Genomic DNA, 24,150 nt, shown 5'->3' on the forward strand with positions numbered 1-24,150 from the left:
TATCCTTATGCCTTCTTGCTTCCATTTTCTTTCCTCTCAAAACAACCTGAGACCATGAGCAACAAGACAAACCCACAGACTCCCGCTTTCTATGAAAAGACAAAAACATGTGATAGAGAGGTTAGTTGAGTTGTGAGCCCCAAATATGAGCTTGTTAGTCCTATTTCCCCAACCAAAGATACAGACAATATTGATTTACATCTTGGAAGATATTTGTGTAAACTCACCGGAGAGTCTGGAGGAGGCCCAGTGATCCCTTCCTTTTTCTAAAATAAAGGTAATTTGATAAAGTTGAGAAGGCAAAATCTATGATAGGCTAACATATTCTCAGTATGATAAATTGAACTGAACCCCACCCCCTGTCCAAATTCCTATGTTGTCGTAACCCTACTGCCAGAAGTGAAATCATCAGGGTAGGTGTGAATCCAACGTGACTGGGTATCCTTAGCAGGGGGGAAACTTGGAACCAGAGAAACACTGAGGGAGATAATGGGAAGAGGCTCAGGAGGAAGATGGCTATCTACAAACCAAGCAGAGAAGGCTACAGGAGAGCTTTCTCTCAGTAACTATCAGAAAGAACTAACCCTACTGAGACCCTGATTGTAAACTTCCAGCCTGCAGAACCATGGTGTTGAAGCCACCCGGTCTGTGTACTTTGTGAAGGCAGCTCTACCAAACTAATATAGACAGTGAGTGTTTTAATGATAAAGTTTAAATTATGAAGATACTGATAGGAAATGATATTCCAAGATGAAAACAATGAAATTAAATAATTATTCAACTTACAGCCAAAAGTTCCCTATATTTGGGAGGAATTGTGACTTCTCTTTTACCCAGTTCTTCAATGTTGGTTGAAAACATTGGATCCTATAAGAAAACCACATATGTAGAGATATTCTGTAACTAATCAGCTGACAATACATGAAAACAAAGTACTAGTACTATTCTATTATTAATTATTGGAACTACTGAGGTACACTATAAATCAGTAAGAGCCAAAATTGTACACAACTCTGAGTTCTAAATTTATACAACACCCATATTTAACTGAAATGCTAGAAAATGTTAGAAATACTATGCTAAAGTTGTATTTTATATTAAAATGCATTTTGTGTTCAATATCTAATATTTCCAATACTTTCAAAGTATTGTTAGTAACACAATGAATATCTGTAGAACCCAATACACTTTATTGGATTTATATTACTTCTAATGTAAAAACAAAAAAATTCAAAATCATATTTAGAGTGCATATGTCCTGTTTGGCCCTCTCTAAGTTCTGTACTTTAGATTTACCATCTTTATCACATGAAGTTGAACATATTTTTTATAAATAATGTCACATGGACACATTTATAAGTAATATACAGCATTACTTTGCATATTTTCAAATGTTATATAATGGCATGCGTTCCTTATGACTTTTGTATTTATTTTGTTCAAAATTATAATTTTTTATAATGCTGATACACAGATAACTCATTTTCACCACTATAAAGCATTGCATCAAATCCTCTTACCTGTTTTTTAAGTAATAATTTTATTTTTATTAAGCTGTTATACAGAGGGGTTACCATTTCATAAGTCAGGTAATAAGTGCATTTCTTTATGTGGATAGTGTCACCCCTTCCTGCTTTGTTTCCCTCTCCCAGCCCTGCCCACAAGTTACATAGATCATTTCCACATAATATATACTCAATAACATGATGGCATGTGTTTACTGTTGCTTCTTCCTTTTCTATGCCCCCTTTACCCTCCCTAAAAGATTAAAAAAATAGCAAAAACAAACACTACCACCTCCACCAACAGTAACAACAAACCAATGTTTCTATTTCCTGGAGTTTGTTTCAATAAATAGTATTTTAAATGTTCAGGGAAGTTACACCTTTGTGTTTCGCCCCAAAGGGTATCCTCCTTTAGTCTGAATACAACTCTTTCTTACCAAATACACTATATTTCAGTGGCAGTCTTAACACTTGCTTGCTCAATCAGTGTAATTTTATAGGTAATATATAACAAACCTCTTCTATTCTCAACACTGACTTTTAGTTACCATTATCAATAGTGACACACCAGTTGCTTCTGTGAAAACAACACAACACTAGATGTACCCTTGTACTTCATAATCATGGCCTTTTATAATCTATATACTGAGTATGAACCTTTACAGATATCACATTACATACCGAAACTACTGGCCCAGTATATGGTGTATTGTTTTCATTAGTTTCTTCAGGTTCTCCTAAAGTGTCTATTAGGTCATCCAAAGCAGCATCCAGGCCTGACTAGAAATGAAAGAGTACAAATACAAATTGTTAAACATATTTCACCATTGACTTTTTGACCAACCAGAAAAATCAAATGCCATAAGGTTTCTAAATTCAAACATGGTAAAAAGTCAGACCTAATTTTGTTACTGAGGTTTCCAGAGTACAGATAATGGGTTGGAAACATAAAAAGCTACTATTCAGCTAAAAATCATAATTTCAAACAAGTCCAATGTCATTAAGCACATGAACAAATCGATCAGCTAATTAAAATTGCTAATGCAATGTACTCACAGTTAAAAAGAAAAAAAGAAATACATGAAATGATGGCCAAATCCCTAAAATGCATGTTACAGTTACAAGAACGAGCTATTTTCTTCTTGCAATATCGCTTAATCAAAGTAATCAGTGAGAGGCTGTCTTTACCTTGATGAGGTAAAGAGTAACTTACTGTGAATAATAATCTCATTTGAAGGAGAAAAAACAACAACAATCTAGGAGAAGCCTTTTTACAATTTAACTCAGACCAAAAGTGAGTGCTTAAATCTTTGCCTTCTTAAAGTACAACTACTATATTCCCACAATAACTTTAGAACTCACTTGATCATTGATGTGACCAATAGGATTTATATGCTGTCAGCTTTATAGTAATTTTATGAGAATTATTTAGTGATACATCTGGCTAAAGAAGGTATATTTTCAGTAGAAAAATTAGAATGTAGCGAGGCGCTGGTACCTCACACCTGTAATCCTAGCTACTCAGGAGACTGAGATCTGAGGATCATGGTTCAAAGCCAGCCTGGGCAGGAAAGTTTTTGTTGTTGTTGTTGTTTTTGTTTTTTGCCAGTCATGGGGCCTGAACTCTGGGTCTGGGCGCTGTCCCTCAGCTCTTCAGCTCCAGGCTAGTGCTCTACCACTGGAGCCACAGCTGGGCAGGAAAGTTTTAAGACTCTTATCTCCAATTAACGACCAGAAAGCTGGAAGTGGGGCTATGGTTGAAAGTTGTAGAGTGCAAATGAGCTCAGGGACAGTGCCCAGGCCTGAGTTCAAGCCCCATAGCTGACAAAAAAAAAATTAGAATGTAAACTTTGTAAGATGAAGCCAGAGTTTCAAAGCAGAGGGCTCTAATATAAAATGTTATAAACAAAACTGTTAATATAATACTTTTAACCAGTCACATCCTCTTAAAATAATAATTAGAATAACTCTTTAAAGTTATCCATCTCATACTGTTTCCCCAAAAACAAAAATCAGGCTGAGATAAATATAGAGCAAAGGACCACTATCTTTCCTAGATGCTTACTGAGACCTTCATACCTTTCCTGGTTTATCCGGTTTGGAGTTGACTGGCACTTCAGGAGTTAATGATTTCTTTTCTTTTTTCTGGTGAGAGAGTTTAAAAGGACATGAGACAAATTCCTTTCACCTCCCTTTATAAAGCGCAATTCTATGACATTTTAAGATGAATTCACTGTGATGTTAGTAGCATTGATCAGGTACTTCTCATGTATTGTACACTAGATATTTTGATGTATCTCTTAGATCCTTTTGTCAAAGCTACTTAAATAATATTAAGTCCACTAAGTAACAGGGAAAACAATTCTCAGAGATTAATTATCCTCAGGAACAAACTAAAGTAACTAAGATTGTCTCTTGATTCTCCATGCTTCACTGCTAGTCTTTGCCACACATAGGAATTCTTTCTGTGGGCTACCATTCTTACTGTTGTGGTCTAGATCTTTGCCCTGACACATCAAATCCATCACATCTCTTATTTTGTTATCTTGCCACTCACTCTTTATTCCCCTGAAATAAGTTTCTCTCCCCATCACCATTGCTGTCGGATGCCAGTAATTTTCCAATTTACAACCTCCTTACTCTATCTAGACACAGTCTCTGGATTAGTTATTGGGATCATCCTTCTCTTGACTCCCAGCTTTCACAGTTGCCTTAGTCTCCCACCATTCTGATTGTACTCGGGTATTTGTGTCCTTTGTTCTCTGTCACCTCTGGCATCTTTCACAAGTTCTGCATCACCCTGCCAAGTGCTGACAGTCCTGTCCAAACTTACTCTCTAGGGCCAGAGGCCAAACGTTTCTAGGACTTGGCAGGAACTAAATAGATGAAATTGATGGGCTTAAAACAATAGGGGATTGGGTCTCATCTGAATGTATCCTTATTTTGTCAGCAGAGCACACAATGCCTGGGTTTGTACAGCAGTGGTTAACATGGATGCCTGCCACCACCTCTTCTCTGGTCTGTTGGTTTCAAAGTTTGTGAAGTAGGGATAATGAGGGTCTCTACTTAGCAATTGTGAGAATTTACATAAATTAATGTGCAACAAAACAGAAAATAACAATGTCTGGTACTTGGTAAGCACTACATAAGTACTTGCTATATAATTAATTGCTATATAATTGATAAATGGTTGCTGTGGTCATGATATTATCTACTATACCAGGGTATGAGCCTGTGATAGATTACAGGCACTCACTCTCAAGTGTGACCTCACATTTGTATGAACCTGCTGGTGAGTGTCTCTTTAAATTTTGTGTGAGGTGCACCTCTTTTGCCTTATTTAAGGGTTAAAAAATCTAGTTCATTGAGATCCTAAGGCTCCCAATTGTCTTAGATTTTACATTATCTTTGCCCATTTTTAGTTAGTCCTTTCCTAAAAACTTAAGTTTTTCCATCTTACAGTGCTCTTGCATAACTTGACCTGACACATCAAATCCATCACATCTTTTATTTTGTTATCTTGCCACTCACTTTACCTTGATGAGGAAAAGAGTAATTTACTCTGTTACAGTTCTACTTTAGGCTATCTAGAACTTACTAGGTCTACTGAACGAGCCCAACCCAACCTGCTATGTTCCTTTCTCTACCTATGAACTCACTTTAACATTCTCCATAGCAACTTTAACCTGTCTTTCTGGTCGTACAGCCCCACTCCTCCCCTCCCCGTGTTCTTCAACACTGGAACACACTCTGTCCAGAGTGCAGCCTGCAATCCCACCTGTCCTTCCCAACCAAAGTGCCTAACCTCCAGGGGAACCACTTTCTCAAAATCAGAAAATCAAAAAACATTTCTTAAAAACCTCCCTCCCCACAGGGGCCTCTTAATCTGCCTTGAACTATATAATCCCGACCATTTATCTTCTCCCAACTCTAGATGAGCCAGCCTACAGCTAACATGTCCTGTAGAGTGAACCACAGTGCTTAAAACTTGCAACATACTAAAATAAGAAGCTGAAGCTGGTAATTAATATTTAATGGAAAAAGAATCAGGGACAAAATGACTTGCTGCAAGTGAGAACACAAGCCTCTCCTAATTTTATCATGTTGTTTTCACTGATAAAACTGGCTAATTTACATCTAACATGAAACTTCAAATTCTGATTACATTTCAAAGTATATTCTAACATATTTAGTCCTTTGCCTTAAACTTACTGGTTTTCAAACCATTTCTGACATGGGACCAAAACAGAAGGGAGTAACTGTGGGGTCAAAGTGGGGGTCTCAAGGAAGTAAGAAAGTGACCTCTTGCAAGAAATACTATTTGAGGGATTTTGTTTTATTTATTTAATTTATTTTATTTTATTTGGAGCTTTTGGGCAAAATTTTTTCTTTACTCTATAAGAGATCTACATGAGTTAGGAAAAGCACAGCATGCCTTGTCATCTAATATCTGGGAAAGGAGTGTTTTTAGGGTGATAGGCCTTAACTTTCTAGCCTATACCTTTTCTATTTTGAGAAGCAAGAACATAAAACATGAAGACTACTTTGTTTTTCTTTTCATTTCCGTCTTCTCATTGCTGTTTATACTGTGGACTGTTTATACTGTGTTTATACGATAGCTTCAAATGGCCCATATGTCTTACAAATGGATGGTTAGATCTGGACAGAAAAAGTAGATCACTTCTCATCTCACATCAGGAATTCTTCAAAAGCTCCAAGAAAGCTGCACTCACTCCTGAGAGGGCTTGGCAGGTATCCCCTGGAAACTTCCTGTATCAGCGGCTACTGATGCTGTGAATATCTGTGATTTACTAGCATCCACATACTTGCTGGGGATATGCAAAGCTAAGAACAATGCTTATTCAGATGCTTATGGACCTTTTATAGGCTTTATTTCACACCTATGATGTGTGAATCAATACTAATTTTCTTGGCACTGATGCAAGGCCTTTATATATTGTCAGGTGCTCAATACATATTTATTATGTATCTTTTCAAAGCACTTTAGTATCTTCTTCACTTTATGTCATTCAAATGCATTATCTTCATTATAAAATGTCACACTGAAACAGCATTTAGCCTATACCATAAGTTATCTAAGCATATGTCTCTAAAATACAAACCTGGTAGGCACAGAGGTTCATATTCTGCCTGTTCTGGGTACTTACCTTATCATCTGCTTTGACTGGTACTGCAGATACACCGGCAACAATAGTTTCTCCCCCAGCAGAAACATGGTCTTGTGATTTCACCTGTGAGTGGAGATACATGATGGACAAGACTAAGTATTTTTGGCCATTACTAAGATCATGGGTTTCAAATGTCATTGGTAACCTACCAGTGACATACATACACATCATGGATGAGGAATGTTTATTGCTCCAGGTACAGAGGGAGCATCACATGAAACTGGACTCAAAGCCTGTAGAGTTCTATATGTCATTCAAATAAGCAAATATCATCATTCCTGGTCTGTGTGTTTCAGTGCTCTGCAGTAAACCAGAACACACAGACCAAATATTATGGCTCAAGTCAACTGTTACCCTGTGAGTTCATTTTGGCGAGTATTCTGATCAAAGAAATTAGAAATTGTGATTTGATACAAAAATATCTCAATTTTACTTGCTGGCAACTAATTTTAACTAATTTTGAACAGTACTGCAAGCCAAACATGTATGCATTTGACTGCATTTAACTGTTTGTTCAGATATAAACTTGTGACCTCTGAAGCAGGCCTGGTTATCATCTTCCAAATGCTTCAACAAGAAGTTCTTTTCTTGGTGGTTTATTCTCGTATGCGGTGATGGTTGTTAACTATAAAACTATGGAGTCAATTTTTGATTTACTGGCTCTGCAAGTTCATCTATTTTGTAATCTATTTCTAAAAATGTTTCAAGGCTTCCATTTAAAGAAGTAGACAAAGCTGGGCATGCTAGTAGTCCAAGATGATTGGGAGGCTAAAGCAGTGGGTTACTTGAGCCCAAGTGTTCAAGACCAGCTTCCTCTGGGATACAATTAGACTCCATTTCACAAAAGAAGGAAGGATGATCACCAATGGCACAGAATAGAAGACCCAGGAATAAACACACAGACCTAAAACCATTTACTATTCTATAGAATATTAAGAGAGCCCAAAATATAGACTTGAAGAAGGACTCTTCAACAAATGGTTGTGGCAAAACTGGAGTTCCCATGTAGAAAACTGAAACTAGATCCTTATCCATCACCTTACACTAGCATCAATTCAAAAATGGATGAAAGACGTCAATGTAAGACCTGAAACCAAGAAACTGCTACAGGAAGGAGGGAGGGGAAACATTAAGTCTCCTGGGCACAGGAAGGAATTTTCTGAGTAAAGATTCGGAAGTATAGCAAATTAATGAAAGACTCGATAAATGGGTGTGCATCAAGCTAAAAAGTTTCTGCACAGCAAAGGACATAGCCAAGCTAAAAAGATAGCTTATGAAGGGAGAAGATTTTTGCCAAATACACATCAGAATGGCCAAATATCCAAAATACATCGAGGACTTCAAAAATTAAAGCCTTAAATAACCAACAACCAAATTAATAAATGGGCTAATGAGCTGAAGAAAGTCTTCTCAAAAGAAGTAAAACTGCCCAATAGACACATAAAGAAAAGCTCAATTTCTCTGGTCATAAAGAAAATGCAAATCAAAACCACATTGAGATTCTACTTCAAGAATGGTCATTGTGAAGAAAACCAATGATAACAGATGCTGGTGAGGATGTAGCCAAACAAGAACTCGTAATACATAGTCAGTGGGAATGTAAACTTGTTCAACCACTCTGCAAAGCAGTGTGGAGTTTGTTTAAAAAAATAAACATAGAATTAATGTATGATCCAGCAATTACATTCCTGGGCATTTACCCAAAAGATTACAAATCAAGATACAGTAAAGCCACCAGCACAACCATTTTTACTGAAGCACTATTCAATATAGCCAATATATGAAATTAGCCTAGATGTCCCTCAATGGATGAATGGATCAATGATATTGTACCATTTAAGAGATGGAAAGACTTGGAAAAAATTGTGTTAAGTCAAGTAAGCCAGGCCCTGTAAAAGCAAGATTTAGCTTATAAACTCATAAGCAAATACATTGGGTGGTATTCAAGTATATACAAATGTATTAACTAAAATAAGGAAAACTCAACATTTAGCAAACTAAAACATCAGAAAGCAGGTACTCAAAAGGGTTGTGGTGGAGTCCAAGGGAAAGTGGTAGATAAATGAAGAGGAGAAGAAGGGGAGAATGCAATAAAGAATTCAATGTACATACTACAAAATTCAAAAGAGCGAGGAAAGGGGTGGGTAGGGAAGAGGAGGATAAGGAAGGGATGGATGGAGGAGTGGGTAAGAATGTTGAAAGAGGTTACATTGATGGATATATTTTGTATTCATAAACTGCATCGTTATATGGCAACTCCTTGGTGAAATAATAAAAGAGGGAAGTCAAAAAAAAGGAAGATGGACAGGCTGCCTATAATCCCCTAACTCAAGTTTACATAAGCTCAGTTCAAAGGAAACATCAGAACCTGTGCCTTACAGTTACAGTCATGGCTGGTCATTTCTGGATGGTGGGAGGAGGCTGTACTGTACATTTCCCTGAACTCTTCTGCCTTCCAAACCCTACATAAGTTCAAGCTCCTATGATACTACCTGCAAATCAAAGAAATAATAGCAACAAAGTCTTCCAAAGAAAATCATATACAGCATAATCCTACAGGTGCAACTCTGCAGTTCAGTTTGAGGAATAATATAAGCTAATTAGTGTCAGCATTTTTATATATGTCAATCAGGTTCATTTACCTTTGGTTCTGTTGATTTCTCTGATGTAAGCTTCTCATTTGCTTTGGAAACTGCTTTTTCTTTATGTGCTTGCTTGCTTCCTGCATCTGGTACATGCTTAGGGAGGCTTTTTGGCTGAAAACACATAGACATGTGTGTATGCGTGCGGGCGCACGCGTGCGCCCGCACACACACACACACACACACTGTTAACACAATGGGATGGGTTTGTTTGTTTTGTAGGTCATGGGGCTTGAACTCAGGGCACTGCCCTTAAGGTTTGTTTTTTTTTTTCTTTTGCTAAAGGCTAGTGCTCTACACTTAGAGACATAGCTCCACTTTGGGTTTTCAGGTGATTAATTGGACATAAGAGTCTCACAGATACTCCAGCCTGCACTGACTTTGAACTGCAATTCTCAGAACTCAGCCTCCAGAGTAGATAAGGATTATAGGCTTGAGTCATCAGCATCCAGCTGTTTGTTTTTGCTTTAGGGTAGTACTTATAGCCTTGAACTTGCTAGATAAACACTACTACTTGTACCACTTGAGCCACATCCCCTGCCCTCTGATATTTTTTTAACGTGATAATAACTTTCCTTTATAAAATACACACTATTTATAACAACTGTAGTACTTACAACTTTGAGTTATGTTAATTGGAATTAGTGTGATAAAATTTCACTCTAGGATCTGGTGGCAGTAGCTCATACTTGCAATCCTAGCTACTCAGGAGGCTGAGATCTGAGGATTGTGGTTCACAGCCAGCCTAGGCTGGCTCCAATAAACCACCAGAAAACCGGCAGTAGCACTGTTGCTCAAGTGGTAGATGGCTAGCCTTGAGCTAAAGAGCTGAGGGACAGCTCCCAGGCACAGAGTTTAAGCCCCACAACCAACAACAACAAAAAAATTCACTCTAGGAAAAAATATGAACTAGTAAATTTCCCCCCGACTCCCAAATCAGCAATAATCACTGGAGTAAGTTGTAAATACCATTACTACCACAGGATGGCACCATTTTAGCTAAAAAAAATCTATTCAGCCATCCACTTTTAGAATTATTCTCAAATGATTTTACTTACATGTTACCAAAAAGACATAACTTTGTAATGACAAGTCCTGGTGATAATCACTTACCTCTGTGTGTTCCTTTGGCTTTCCTTCTTGGGATTTTTTCTCATGGACCACAGAGGGCTGTTAATTTCAAAGAGTTTAAATCTCAGTTACACTGGGATCCACTGTTTTCACATTGCCAAACTAGTGATTAAAATTCCAATTAAATTACTCTATCTCAGGGAAAGCTTACTGAGACTGGGATCAGAGTAAACATGTGCTGTTTGGTCAAGAGTCACCCTACTATAGTTCTAGTAGTGGAAATTATCAGAAGAACAGAGAAAAACTGAGAAATTCATCTAGAAAATCGCTTCAAAGTTACTATCTGCTTTTCACAACTTGAAGGTAAATTAGCAACTACAAGTCTGTCTACAGACACTGTAACTACAAGATTTGTTAAAAAAAAACACTTCCTGGAATGCATAAATTTTTAGTCTCTTTTCATAAGAGCTGAAGAATAGTGTTCTTTCTTCAACTAATTTTCAAAGCTTTTCTTTTTGTTTGTTGCTTATAAGTAGAGATAAGTAGAGAAGATCCTATCATCAGAGACTCAATTCTTTTGAAATGTGGTAGATAACTAAAAGCACTTAGATGTGTAATAGAAGACATTTCTTACTCTGAAATCTACAACTACTATCACTAGGGGCCACCAATGTGCTTTCCATAAAATGAGGTAAGTCTTACCTTTCTATAAGCTCAACCTCACAGCTACTTACAGTACTTTGCCTAAGTTATCACTACCTTCCAAGGAGAAATCTTGTGTGTTTATTTAAATATTCACCTAAGTACTTGAAAAAATAAAGTACTGGTCTTTATTAAAGTGACAGATTTGTTGCAATACAGACATCCTGAGTTCTGTTCCCAGATACAGGCAGAAAGGCTTTCAGTCTGGACAGCCACAAGTCAGGATCGCAAGGCAAGCTGCTGCCAAGAGAAGGTCCCCAAGTGACTGATAACCATCTCCATCAATCCAGACAAGTGTGTCAAGATCAACATGTCAGCGAATCCTTGAAGTGTCTAGGTGCCAGGTTCAACAGACACATTGTTGTTGATGTCTCACTGAAATTATAATTGAATATTCATTGTCTTTGTCTTTCCTCTTTTACTCCTGTTCCATTTTTTAATTTCACTTAAAAGTCTAGATTTGAATAAATGGCTTCTGAAAGAGGTTTTGTTTTCCTATAAAACATTATATAATCTTTTACATATGCATGGATTTAATGTTATAATTAGTTTATTAATACCCTTTATAACCATTTGGTTAGGGTATACATTTTTAAAAAACAATTTCTTTTTAGTGCCAGTACTAGGACTTGTACTCAGGGTCTCACACGCTCACTTGGCTTTTCTCAATCACCACTCACACTCCACCACCTGAGCCATGCATCTACATTTAGCTATTTTGCTGGTTAATTGGAGATAGGAATGTCTTGTGTTTGTCTGCCCACAGATTTGTGTTGTGATCCTCAGATCTCAGACTCCCAAGTAGCTACAATTATAAACATAAGCCACCACTGCCTGGCTTTAAAAGTTATATATACATATATATATATATATATACACACACACACACACACGCACACACACACGCACACACGCACACACACACACACACACACGCACACACGCACACACACACACACACACACATATCAAAAGTAGTTGATACATCCCTTAACTCTAGTATCAGGTAGGAAATTGGTTTTTCATTATCATGAAAATGAATCTGAACAATTCATATGTAGCTTTAAATCATTTACCTTAGTTGATTGTGACTTCTCAGGTGATTGTGACTTGTCAGGTTGTGTTTTTGCAGCCTAAGTACAGAAGGAAGGGAGGGAGGGAGGAAGGGTGAAAGGACAGATAAATTTTAAATGGACATAGGTCACCAAGATTATAATAGATTTTCTTTAACTAAGTAAGCTCAAAATTTTATATAAAATATGATTTATGTTTATTATACTTTTCTTGGTCTTATTTTTAGATTAACACTTAAACACACTAATATTCTTCTTTTACTATTTATATGGAAGTTTATGTTTAATTTCTTACAATGTCTGTCAAAACGATGCAAGGATTCATTAATATTAACATCATAGCAAATACATACGCAATATAAAAGTCTTCATCCTTCAAGGCCAAGTATATAGATTTCAATGTCACTTACCTGATCTTTTTATCAGAGATACACTCAATACAAGTTTTCCCTAAAGTGTGAAACAATGGGGTGGTAACAGAATGGAGGACACAGAAAGCAGTGAAGTTTTTAGTGGCAGAATGTGATTGATGAGTAGGTAGCTAAGTTTAGAGAAAGTCTGTGATGGAGTCCGGGCAGTACAGAAGACTGTGTCCTGCAATTATTAGCATGTGCTGAGTGGCTGTAGTAACCATTAGTAACAAGATACCCTCGTGCAATGAACCACATCACCTGTTTTTTGTGTCTTTTCTTGTGAGGAGGATGTAGTCCTTCCATCTGTTTGCTGCTTGCCTAATATAAGAGCACAGCCCCAAACACAATGGTCAAATAAGTACATTTATGCAAAGGGCTAACATGCTTATATCAAGATCCATCCTACTTATCTAATGCATCTTCTCAATGCATTGTATGTAATTCCAAGAAGACACAGGTACATAACTTATAGGGTCATTGGCAAATGTTTCAGTGAGGGTTTACTTTTTTTCAGTGAAGATTTGTATTAAGAAATAAAAACAGGGTCTGTTGAAGGGCACCTTTGGGAAGGCTTGGGCTAATAAGGGGTGGAGGATGAGAATGAATCTGGTGGAAGTTGTCTGTATGTATGAAGACAGAACAATGAAATTGCTGAAATTGGTTTAAAGAGGGAGGTAAAGGGCAGTTAGAAGGGTGAGACTGATTGGGATATATGTGTGTGTGTGTGGAAATGTCACAATGAATCTTCCCTCGTACAACTAAACTATGAAAAGAGACTTCCATTTATAGACTTATTTTCTAATTATTTTCATTACCTTTCCTTCTCTGTGTAAAAGGCAGTCTGAGCAAGATTTTTTTTTCTACCTATATTTCCACTATATGGATACAATCTAACAAATAGTTGAAGGTATCATCACAAGTTTTCTGAAATTCTTCCAACATAACCTTCAACATTTTTGCAAACACTTATTGTACCTGTCATAGCCCTAAATGTAGATTTAAATCTACATTTCTAAGAATCCTTTCCTTATTTAAAGAACTGGTTCTAATTACTGCTAGGGTAATTACCGAGTTTGGAACTACAGGCCACCTGTGCAAAAAAATGTATAAAATCCCATTGAAGCTGGGTGCGGTGGCTCAAGCCTATCATCCTAGCTACTCAGGAGGCTGAGATCTGAGGATCACAGTTAAAAACTAGCCTGGGCAGGAAAGACTGTGAGACTCTTATCTCCAATAAACCACAGAAAACCGGAGGTGGTGCTGTGGCTCAAGTGGTAGAACGTTGGCCTTGAGCTGAAGAGCTGTGGGACAGTGCCCAGGCCCAGAGTTCAAGCCCCATGACCGACCCACTGGAAAACCGGAAGTGGTGCTATGGCTCAAGCGGTAGAACGTTGGCCTTGAGCTGAAGAGCTGAGGGACAGTGCTCAAGCCCAGAGTTCAAGCCCCATTGAGATTTGTATCCACTATTAATGTAGGTAGGATATAAAAATCAGGAATAAACTGACACACCCTTCTATCTCTTAATACTATCTGAAGAGATTAAAATGAAATATTTCATTAATTTATCTTATACTTTAGTCATGAAGCTATGTACTTCTTTACATAATGACCACTTATTATACTAACATGTGTGCTATTTTAGGAACAAATCCAAGTTCATGATCAAAGGAATATTTATAAGGAAATTTTAAGGGTTGATGGTTGTGGCTCAAGGCAGAGAACAGTTATCTAAGCAAGTGTGAGGCCCTGAGTTTGAACCTCAATACAGGCAAAATCAAAAAATTTTAAACTACAATCCTATCACAATGCACCACTGCTAATGAATTTCTGTTTGTGCTGTCTGTTTATGAATCTTTTAGTTTATTCAAATAAAATTTGTTAAAAGTTTAACAAAGAAAATAAGCCAGTTGGTATTATATTGATGTGAACCTATAACTTTATAATTTTGTAATCAATTTTTCTGCACAGAATTCTACACCACAATTAAGAATATACAATCACAGACACAAGTAATTTATAAAGCAATGTGTATTTAAATCACCAATTGCTAAACTATTTTTTAGTAGTGGTGGTGCTGAACATAAAATGTTCATAAGTAATAGTGATTATCAATCATGTCGCTGATACAAGGGCATCCTAAGCTTTACGTGTTAAACTCACTTCGTACTTATAATAACCCCATAAAACAGATACTATTAATATACCCATTTTACTGATGAGAACTAAAGGGTCAAAAAGTTAAGGTCCTGATTGCCTGTGGCTGAGCTGGATTTTTGTACTTAGTCACAGTGCTTCATTGTGACTCTTGTATTGACTAACATAGTCACAGTGCTTCATTGTGTCTCTTGTATTGACTAATAGGTAACACACTCTGGGCATTGCTATGGGACAGGCACTGTTCAGTATAAGCTTGTTTCTTTATGTAGTCTTCTAAACTGGCATATAGTGATACACCTTCATAATGTACAAATAAGAAAACCAAAGCAAAGAGGGGCTAATGCCATACCTGGAAAAGAATAAAGAATCCAAGCTATGCCGCCAGACTACAGAGGTCAAGCTTCATTCTGGTTAGAAATTGTTTGATTTTCTATCTTACACTCATCAGTGTGAATACCAATTCTAATGTTTCAGAGGCAAGAGACACAGAACAGAGGTGGGGACATCTCATCCCTTTCAGAGAAAGGCCGGATTATTTGAAAGCATGGTTGGTGACAAGGATTTCATAGAGATATTTCCTTGAATTAGGATTTTTTTTCTTAAAAGTTCAAAATATTTAGAGTTAGAAACTTATCCAGATTCAATCTCACACACAACTCCAAGAGAAAGGTAGTGTCACTATTTTGACTTAAACATCAGAAGCACAGGAAGCTGAAGACAAGGTGATAAAAGAAAATACTGTGACTGAAAAATACCTCGTGGGGGGGAAAATGAGGCCCAAAGTGGCCCCAAGTCAGGCACTGGGGACAATTCATCACATGGCACCTTGGTTTTGTCTCCCCCTCTTTTTTGTCTCCTTTTGCTTTCTTCTCTTTCCCCACATTCACTGGACTGCCAGGAATTCTAGTGATTTGATGTTTCATGACACCTGAAGTTGGCTGACACTTGCACTACAAAACAGGGCACACTTAAAATAGTGCTGGCACTTATGAGGAGACGCAGGGGGATTCCAATCAGGAAACAAGGTAAAAAGTGAACTAAAGGGAAAAAAGGAAGTACTCTATTTCTAGCTCTCCTTTCCATTTCTTCTCTTAAATTTTACAGATTTCAAGTTTGATGAGAATTGTTTCCTTTTATATGTTTCTCCTTCAGTCATTAAAGACTATTTCAAGATTAAAATAGGATTTGGCAACCATGGAGACTGGGGATGTGGCTCAGGGGGTGTGTGCTTATCTAGTACACATGATGCCTTGAGTTTGATCCCCAGCACCACCAAAAATAATATTTTTCACTTAATCTTTTAAACAAGTAGTGACAGTTAATAGATTATGCATATGTCATGTGATGTCCATTTTGAATGAAAAAATTAATATAAATGTAAAATACTAAAGGTCAATAGAGCATTAGATTATTAAATATTAATTTAAAAATAAAAATACAAATATTAATTAAAAACAAAATCATTGACACATTAAGTGTTAGATTAAGAAAACACAACAATGTGTTTGCAGATATTTGCAATATCTACTTTTAGATGAGGCCACAGGATCCCTGATAGAGAAGCTACAGTGCTGCATCCTATAGGACATGAAATGACTGTGACAGCACAGTATTGCAGAAGACAGAAAGCAGTGCCAGAGATTTTAAACAAGGCAATTTATTAATGATGTAATTGGTATGATGGAATCTCTTAAAGATACTGTTAAAGAATACTGGTTAATAACAATGAGAGCACTGTGAAAATACCTTCTGATTTAATCCCCATGATTTAATCCTACCTGACTGAAATTTTACAAAGCATCTGAAATACTATCGGTTTCCTTTGTTTCCATGGTCATTTAGTATAATCATCCACCTTTTTATATTTATCTTGAAATGCACATCAAAAAATGTGGTATATATATTTACATCATGGAATTCTATTCATTCATCTGAAAGGATGATATTGTACCATTCATACAATGGAAATGGAAAGACTTAGAAAAAAATATATTAAGTGAAGTAACCCAGACCCAGAGAAATATAGGTTGCATGTGTTCCCTCATTTGTGATAGCTAGAATGTACTTACATAAATCTATAAATAAACACACTGGGTGGTATACAAGTGGTTATAAATGAAAAAAACTGAAGTATAACAGACTGTATGGAGAGCTCAAATAGTATAACTCTTTAGGAATTATTGTCAAACCCAACCAAATAAATGGGAAATGGGTACTTGCAAGAGGGGGGAATGGAGCCAAGGGGAGAGGAGTGGAAGAATGAAGGAGGGAAGGGAGAAGAATTTAGGCAAGAATTCATTATATTCCACAGAATTAAGAAAAACAGGGGAGGGATGGGTTGAAGAGGGGGATGATGTTGAAGGGATGACATAGGTCCGGATGCACTGTATACATAAACTATTTTGTTACATGGCAGAAAATCAAGACATATCCTAAAAATTAAGAAAAGTGAGGGAAGTGGTGAGTTGGAAGGGGGGTGAGAACGTTGAAAGGGGTGACATTGATCAAGACGCACTGTATTCAGAAACGGCTTTGTTAAATGGCAACACCTGTACAACTACTGAAAGATAATAAAAATATTCAAACAATGCTCCTCAAAATTATTAGGATCATTTGAACAAGAAGTTACATTTTTAAATCCTGATTTAGGCCCAGAGTAATGCATTTGGCGTGAGCATCTACATTTCAAACACTTAAGACAGAAACAAAAGCAAAAACAAAAATAAAAGTACGAAAGAAAAGAGAGGGACCAAATGAAAGAGAAAGAAAAGAGACAATCCAAGTGACTACTTTCTTCTAGATAGTCTCAAACTATGTAGACATTTGAAGATGTTCAAGGTAAATATTAGAAAGAGAATTGAATTTTCAAAGATGCCTCCCTCATAAACTAGAAAGAAAATTCTTAAATCCATCCACAATGTAAGCTTCCTAAAACATAAGACTTGACAGTCAACAATTATTCTACGTTTTTCTTTGCTCACTAATAAAATCACACTGTAACTAGCAAAGTGGTCACCACCCAACTTGATCTTGGGAGGATCTTGGTACCTGGCTTTCTGTGGTATTCATACTGGAAGTCTTGGCAGTTGCACCTGAGGAGGTTGATACCTGAAAAGAAAAGAAGTAGAAAGTCAGACGTGATTTCACCTGAGGCCTACATTATCTTTAGTGACTTTTATCACTTTTATCACTTCAGTTGTATGTAGTTTACAGCACTCCACCCACAAGGCTCCAGTAAATGGCATTGTTCAGAAAGTAAGCATCTACCACAGATCAAATGGGCTCCAATTTGGGTTCAATTTTACCAAATGACATTGACAAGTTACTTAAATTATCTGATTTTCAGTTTCCCATACTTAGTTTTTTCTTCAGTAGGTAACAACTGCCTTCAATGTTTATCATAAGAATTATATGGTGCATGATTAAACAACTGCTAATATTATTTTTTAGAAAAAAAAAGCATGGGCTTTGAACTTGATAGAAGTTTGTACAAATCCCTGCTCTGTTTATTACTAGCTCTGTAACTTTGCACCTTACTTTTCCAGGTAGCTAAAATGAGCCAATAACATCTATTTTGCAGGTTTTAAAGTACTTACAATAATGCATGCAAAATATCTGGCACACTGTAACCATACATGAAATTACTACACATTAATACTAAAATATTAGTTACAAAACTAGAAGGATCAAGGACATAATTTTGGAAACACATGGGTGGATGAGAGAGAATCAGTTTTATGTTAACAGAAAGTGGAGGACAGCTTGCAGAGGGACTTTTGCTACATTATCTGTCTCATCTAGACTCTTCCTGGGAAGTACTAGATAAGGAATGGCAACTTTAAGTACTCAAGAAACAACTATCTTAGGGGTGTATTGTGGTGGTAGATTCTTGAAAGCTGACCTCCCAAGCAATGGGTGACACTTGAGCCTGTGGAAACATGCCTGGTATTGAGTGCTATTCTCGTACTTAGCTTGTATTACACTGGTTCATATTAAATAGATGATTATCATCTTGGCACATGCCAACTGAGGCTCATTTAAAACCCCTTACCATTTGAGTCCGTTAGGCTTGAGAGCCCAGGAGTTCCATCTGGCATGCATTGCCTTCTTGAGTAACCAGCTGCCAGTAAACAGCTGCCGCCTTGCCAGCAATACCTAAGGAGCCTGTAATTCAGACTTTGCTCTGTCTCTAATGTCTGGCCCTGAGCCATTTCATGGGCTGAGTCAGAAGGCAGCATGAGTCTGTCCCTGCTCTTCCCTTCCCTTTTCCCATCTCCATTTCACACTTAATAGTGTGAACTCACCTGCAGCCCAAGACCAAAAGTATGTTCCCATCAGACCTCAGCCCAATTACCAGCAATTACAGACAAAAACCCAATACTTTGGCATACTGACTTTTCATATATGCTTATTTATACTCTAGGTAAAATTCAGGCATGCCCTCCCCCAAAACATGTGCATGTACGCGCACACACACACACACACACACACACACACACACACACACACACACACACACACACACACACACACACACACACACACACACACACACACACACACACCTGGTTCTTTGGGACAAAGAACTGAAAGATGTACGCAGGTAGATTTTCCCTCTGATTAAATTAGTGGAAAAATACATAAATATCCACTCTTTCCTCTGAGAATAAAATTTATGGAAATTTAAGTGCTGCTAATTCTGTTTTGCTGCAGTTAGAATTAGTGGGACAAAGTTCCATAGTAACTCAAAAAGTTCCACTTTGCTACACCTCAATTTTCAATGATTTCTTTCAACCATGTAAAACTACTCTAGGAACATTCTCCATGAAAATCCTTTGTAAGATAAAATTCTTTTGTGGGATATTCATTTATTTTTTTAGCATCCAATTTTATTCATTTTTTTGTTCATTTGCTTTTTTATTCTTATAGCTTGGATGATTTAACCTGACTTATTACATTATTCAGTGGTATCTAGGCTAGGTGCTAGAGGCTCAAGTCTATACCGTAGCTACTAAGAGATTTGAGGACTGAGGTTCAAACCCAGCCTACATAGACAAATCCTTTAAACTCTGACTTGCAATTAATTAGCAAAAAAATCAGAAGTGGGGCTGGGAAGGTAGCTCAGCGGTAGAGTGCATGCCTTGCAAGCATGAGGCCCTGGGTTCAATTCCTCAGCACCTCATAAACAGAAAAGCCGGAAGTGGTGCTGTGGCTCCAGTGGTAGAGCGCTAGCTTTGAGCTGAAGAGCTGAGGGACAGCACCCAGGCCCAGAGTTCAGGCCCCATGACCGGCAAAAAAAAAAAAAAAAAAAAAAAAAAATCAGAAGTGGAGCTGTAGATAAAGTGGTAGAGTGCTCATGAACTAAAAAGCCAAGAGAGGGTGAGAGACTGTATCCACACTAAAAACAACAACAAATATCTGGAAATGAGCCCCAAATCTTAGAAGATTTTCAAAGTCCCACCGAAAAGAGTTCACATCTCCATGTAGACAAATTACAAACAGGCATGAAGTAGGCTAAAGTAGGAATTTAGCCAAAGCTCATGGTCCCACCTGTCCTAGAACACATTCCTCCACAGAAGTTCCATCTTCTAACTAAAAAGCATGAAGTATTTTGAAGTTGGGAACTGGAAACAAAGGAAATGACCTCACTTCACTATTAACCCATTCAATTCTGGACTAATGAAGCTTGTTTGATTTTTATTCAATAGGTGAAGACAAGTAATTTTAATATTTGTTAGCTCCCAATGTAGAACTGAATGCACCTTTATTTTAAATCTTTTGTAATGCATAAATAGCTATTATAAATAAAAGATGGTGGAAAGGTATTTTGAAGAGGAAGAACTTTAGCAATAACCTTATTACACACTGACACTCAGGTTTTAAACCTGAGTGTCAACCAATTCTCATGTCTAGGGTTCACCAGAGGTCACTGACTCCTTAAGTGTTAACCCAGAACACAGTTTGTGCCTGGTAGTGTGGTGAAACCAATAGGCATATCTCTGCCCTTGTGAAAGGTCTAGCCTTACATTACCTTATATTAGTTAAACAATCAATCTGACAATTACTTGCTTCAAAAGGAAATCATGGAGTCCATTCAGAACTCAGACTACCAAAGAAGATATAGTTCAGGGAACAGTTGTGCCAGGAGGTGCTAACTATGTGGCAGGTTGTGTAGTGACTAATGGACAAGGAGACATCAACTAGGAAGGAGGCTGAAAGCAGCATACCATTCATGAGGACCCCGTGAGCTGTGTATCAGTGTGAGGACGTAGGTTGTCTGCTTTCCAAACCGTTGCTCCTCTGTATGGTGCTTATGGCTTATCTGGTCAGTCCTAAGAACATCAAGGGGCTTCAAGTTTTCATAAACAACTACCAGTGCTTGTATCAAACAAAATACCTCTTGGAGGATTAGCACTGATCTGCAGCCAGACTAAAGTAAAACTATAGTTCTTTCTCTACCTGTGCAAATTTTGCAATATCCAGAGAAAAGGGTACCTTAATAGAAATCATTCTCCATCTACCCATTCAACAATTTTCATGGAGGGAGCACTGGGACAGAGCTTGAGGATAAACAATGAAGAAGACACAGCCCTGGCCTTGAAGGAGTCGGGTCCAATTAAATAAACTGACAACAAACATGTTTAATTACAACCTAAGTGGTCTATCAATGTGAAGAGGCCTTTCATGTGACACAAGAAATACTTTAGTTCCAAGTAAGTTGTAGGCCCATCTGAAATAATGCTGCTATAGTTCCAAGGTGTATTAAGATAAACAACACTATTAAGAGATCAGTTGCAATCTAGGGAAAGCAAACAAACAAACATTTATTTTACTAAACTAATGATAATTTATTTTCTGCCTTTATTAAATAAAACCGCTTTATGACTACTCTCTATTTTAAGAATCTTAGAAGCTCACCACAATGAAGAATCAAAGATAAAAGGGAAAGATGAGGCTGGGAAGGTGCACAGTGGTAAAGTGCTTGCCTTGCATGCATGAAGCCCTGGGTTCGATTCCTCAGCACCACATAAACAGAAAAAAAGCCAGAAGTGGTGCTGTGGCTCAAGTGGTAGAGTGCTAGCCTTGAGCTGAAGAGCTGAGGGACAGTGCCCAGGCCTAGAGTTCAGGCCCCATGACTGGCAAAAAAAAAGGGGTGGGGAAGATGACCTATTTTAAAACTCTTAGAACATACCAATGACTTTCTTTTTTTTCTCATATATTTCTTAAATGTCTCTCTGATTACAGACTCAGGTCTTTTACTGGGGCCAGATTATTCTTCCTTCTTGCTATTATGTAATATATATTTTTTGTAAAGATACTGTACAGAGGAGTTACAGTTACATGAGCAAGGTAATGAGTCCATTTCCTATTGAGCATTATTACACCCTCCTTTATATTTTCCATACCATTGCTTTCCTTCCCATCTCCCCAACTCCTCCCTTACCTCTCCCACTCCCCCTCCAAAGTTGTAAAGTTCATTTCAACATGCTGTTTTGTACATCTAATTGTTACAATGGATTATCCTGTATCCTTATGACCCAGCAATCCCACTTTTAGGCATTTACCCAAATGATCACAAACAAGGCCATACTAAATCTACCAGCACAACTATGTTTATCGCAGCATTATTCATCATAGCTAAGATATGGAACCAATCCAGATGCCCCTCAGTAGATGAATGGATCAAGAAAATGTGAGATATATATATATGTGTATATATAGTATATATATATACTATACACACACACACACACTTATATATATGTATATATATATATATATATGTATATATACTATGTATACACAATGGAATTCTATGCCTCCATCAGAAAGAATGACATTGCCCCATTTGTTAGGAAATGGAAAGACTTGGAAAAAATTATATTAAGTGAAGTAAGCCAGACTCAAAGAAACATAGCTCCCATGGTTTCCCATATATCTTCCCATTAAATAGAACAAGCAATACCTCCTGCTGTCCTTTTCAAAACAGACAAAACACAGAAAGGCTTTCTCTTGTCTTTAAAGTCCCTATCTCCAACGTCAACATTATCTCATCACCCATTGAAAAATATACTCCACACATCCAACCTCTCCTATCCCAGACACACTGCGCTTATCTCTTTCTTTATGCTTTTCACTCAGACATCACTGTTTGCTATGCTTCCCTCCTCGACATACTAAGCCTATGTACCCTTTTGTTAAGGTATATCATGCTGGCTCCTGGTTCTGACATCAGAATGTGTGCACCACTACAGCCAGTTTTAATTAGACATCATCTTTTTCCAACCCATAATAATACACATGGAAGGTGAAAACAAAATTGTGTCATGTGTAGTCTTCTCCACATGATACGACCCTTATGAAAGGGTCTCTGCACTGGGGAGCACACTAGCCTCCATTGTAGCTGCCTGTCTTTCCCGGGCTTTTCCTTGAATCTGTAAAGTGTCTCTTAAGCATGTGTGAGAAGAGAAGCAAGATCTAAGACCAACTTTCACCACCCTGCACAGCTGGACTGAAGTGAACATGGTTCCAAGCTCCATTGAAGATCCTTGTAATTTAGCCAAGGTGCGCAGTGCAGCCTTCTGTCAAAGGGGTGGACATCGAGAGTGTTTGCTCATCTATTCCACTGTCATTCAGCTGATAGAAAAACCATTCCCTCAAGCTCCTTGACTTCTCTGTTTCCCACAGAATACAGTCCCTCTCATTTTACTTGGCTCCCAGGCTGTCAGTGTCTTTCCAAGAAAGAAAGTTTCTGTTGACTTCCACATCACCTCTCCTCTAGCCACTCAGTCTTACCTTGATCTCTCTCCTTGTCCTCAGCTGGCACTTTGAGAAAGTGCACACACAGAGTGGAACATCAGATGCATCCGATATTTTTTTTCTCCTCCCACAAGATCTTGTTTCCTTCCCATGCACCACCACTGGCAGCTTTCCTGTATCCTCCTACCTGCAACCTACTCACCCTGCACACACCTGGATCTGCCTTTGTTTGTTGAGGGTTACTAAGAACATCAGGCTGCACATCTGTGCACTCCTTTTCCACTTGGTAATCTACCAGCAGTTCCATGGTGAATCATTGATTCTACTTGTTGGCAACTGCCAATCTTACCTGTCTTTTCCTGGAGGCTTGTTTTACCTCCTCTATTCTCTTTGTGTTCCTTAATATTCAGTCACAAGCCTTGTTACTGTGCTTGATCTGTGCTCCTTTTTGTTTTTTTTTTTTGGATTGGCAGTCATGGGGCTTGAACTCAGGCCCTGGGTACTGCCCTTGAACTCTTTTCCTGAAGGTTAGCACTCTACTACTTTGAGAAACAGCTCTACTTCTGGATTTCTGGTGGTTAACTGGACATAAGAATCTCATGGACTTTCCTGCCCAGGGTGGCTTTGAGCCACAACTC

General features: G+C 37.7%; 1 protein-coding gene across 8 annotated transcripts in view; it reads right to left on the reverse strand.

The window, feature by feature from the left end:
- Nucleotides 1-24,150, reverse strand: part of Cast (calpastatin) — a 95,680-nt gene that overhangs the window by 30,773 nt on the left and 40,757 nt on the right. For 5 of the 8 annotated variants that reach the window (XM_070031034.1, XM_070031031.1, XM_070031035.1 and 2 more), the window contains 10 exons: nucleotides 17,801-17,860; nucleotides 12,854-12,913; nucleotides 12,186-12,242; nucleotides 10,450-10,506; nucleotides 9,337-9,450; nucleotides 6,674-6,757; nucleotides 3,585-3,650; nucleotides 2,187-2,285; nucleotides 787-867; nucleotides 228-266 (listed from right to left, as the gene is read on the reverse strand). In XM_070031034.1, the coding sequence (XP_069887135.1) occupies nucleotides 228-266; nucleotides 787-867; nucleotides 2,187-2,285; nucleotides 3,585-3,650; nucleotides 6,674-6,757; nucleotides 9,337-9,450; nucleotides 10,450-10,506; nucleotides 12,186-12,242; nucleotides 12,854-12,913; nucleotides 17,801-17,860 (717 nt within the window). The remainder of the gene's footprint in view (nucleotides 1-227; nucleotides 267-786; nucleotides 868-2,186; nucleotides 2,286-3,584; nucleotides 3,651-6,673; nucleotides 6,758-9,336; nucleotides 9,451-10,449; nucleotides 10,507-12,185; nucleotides 12,243-12,853; nucleotides 12,914-17,800; nucleotides 17,861-24,150) is intronic. The other 3 variants (XM_070031037.1, XM_070031033.1, XM_070031039.1) reach the window with 1 other exon arrangement.

This window comes from Dipodomys merriami, unplaced genomic scaffold (genome assembly GCF_024711535.1).
Source record: "Dipodomys merriami isolate MVZ:Mamm:240054 unplaced genomic scaffold, mDipMer1.0.p SCAF_20, whole genome shotgun sequence".
NCBI lineage: Eukaryota > Metazoa > Chordata > Mammalia > Rodentia > Heteromyidae > Dipodomys > Dipodomys merriami.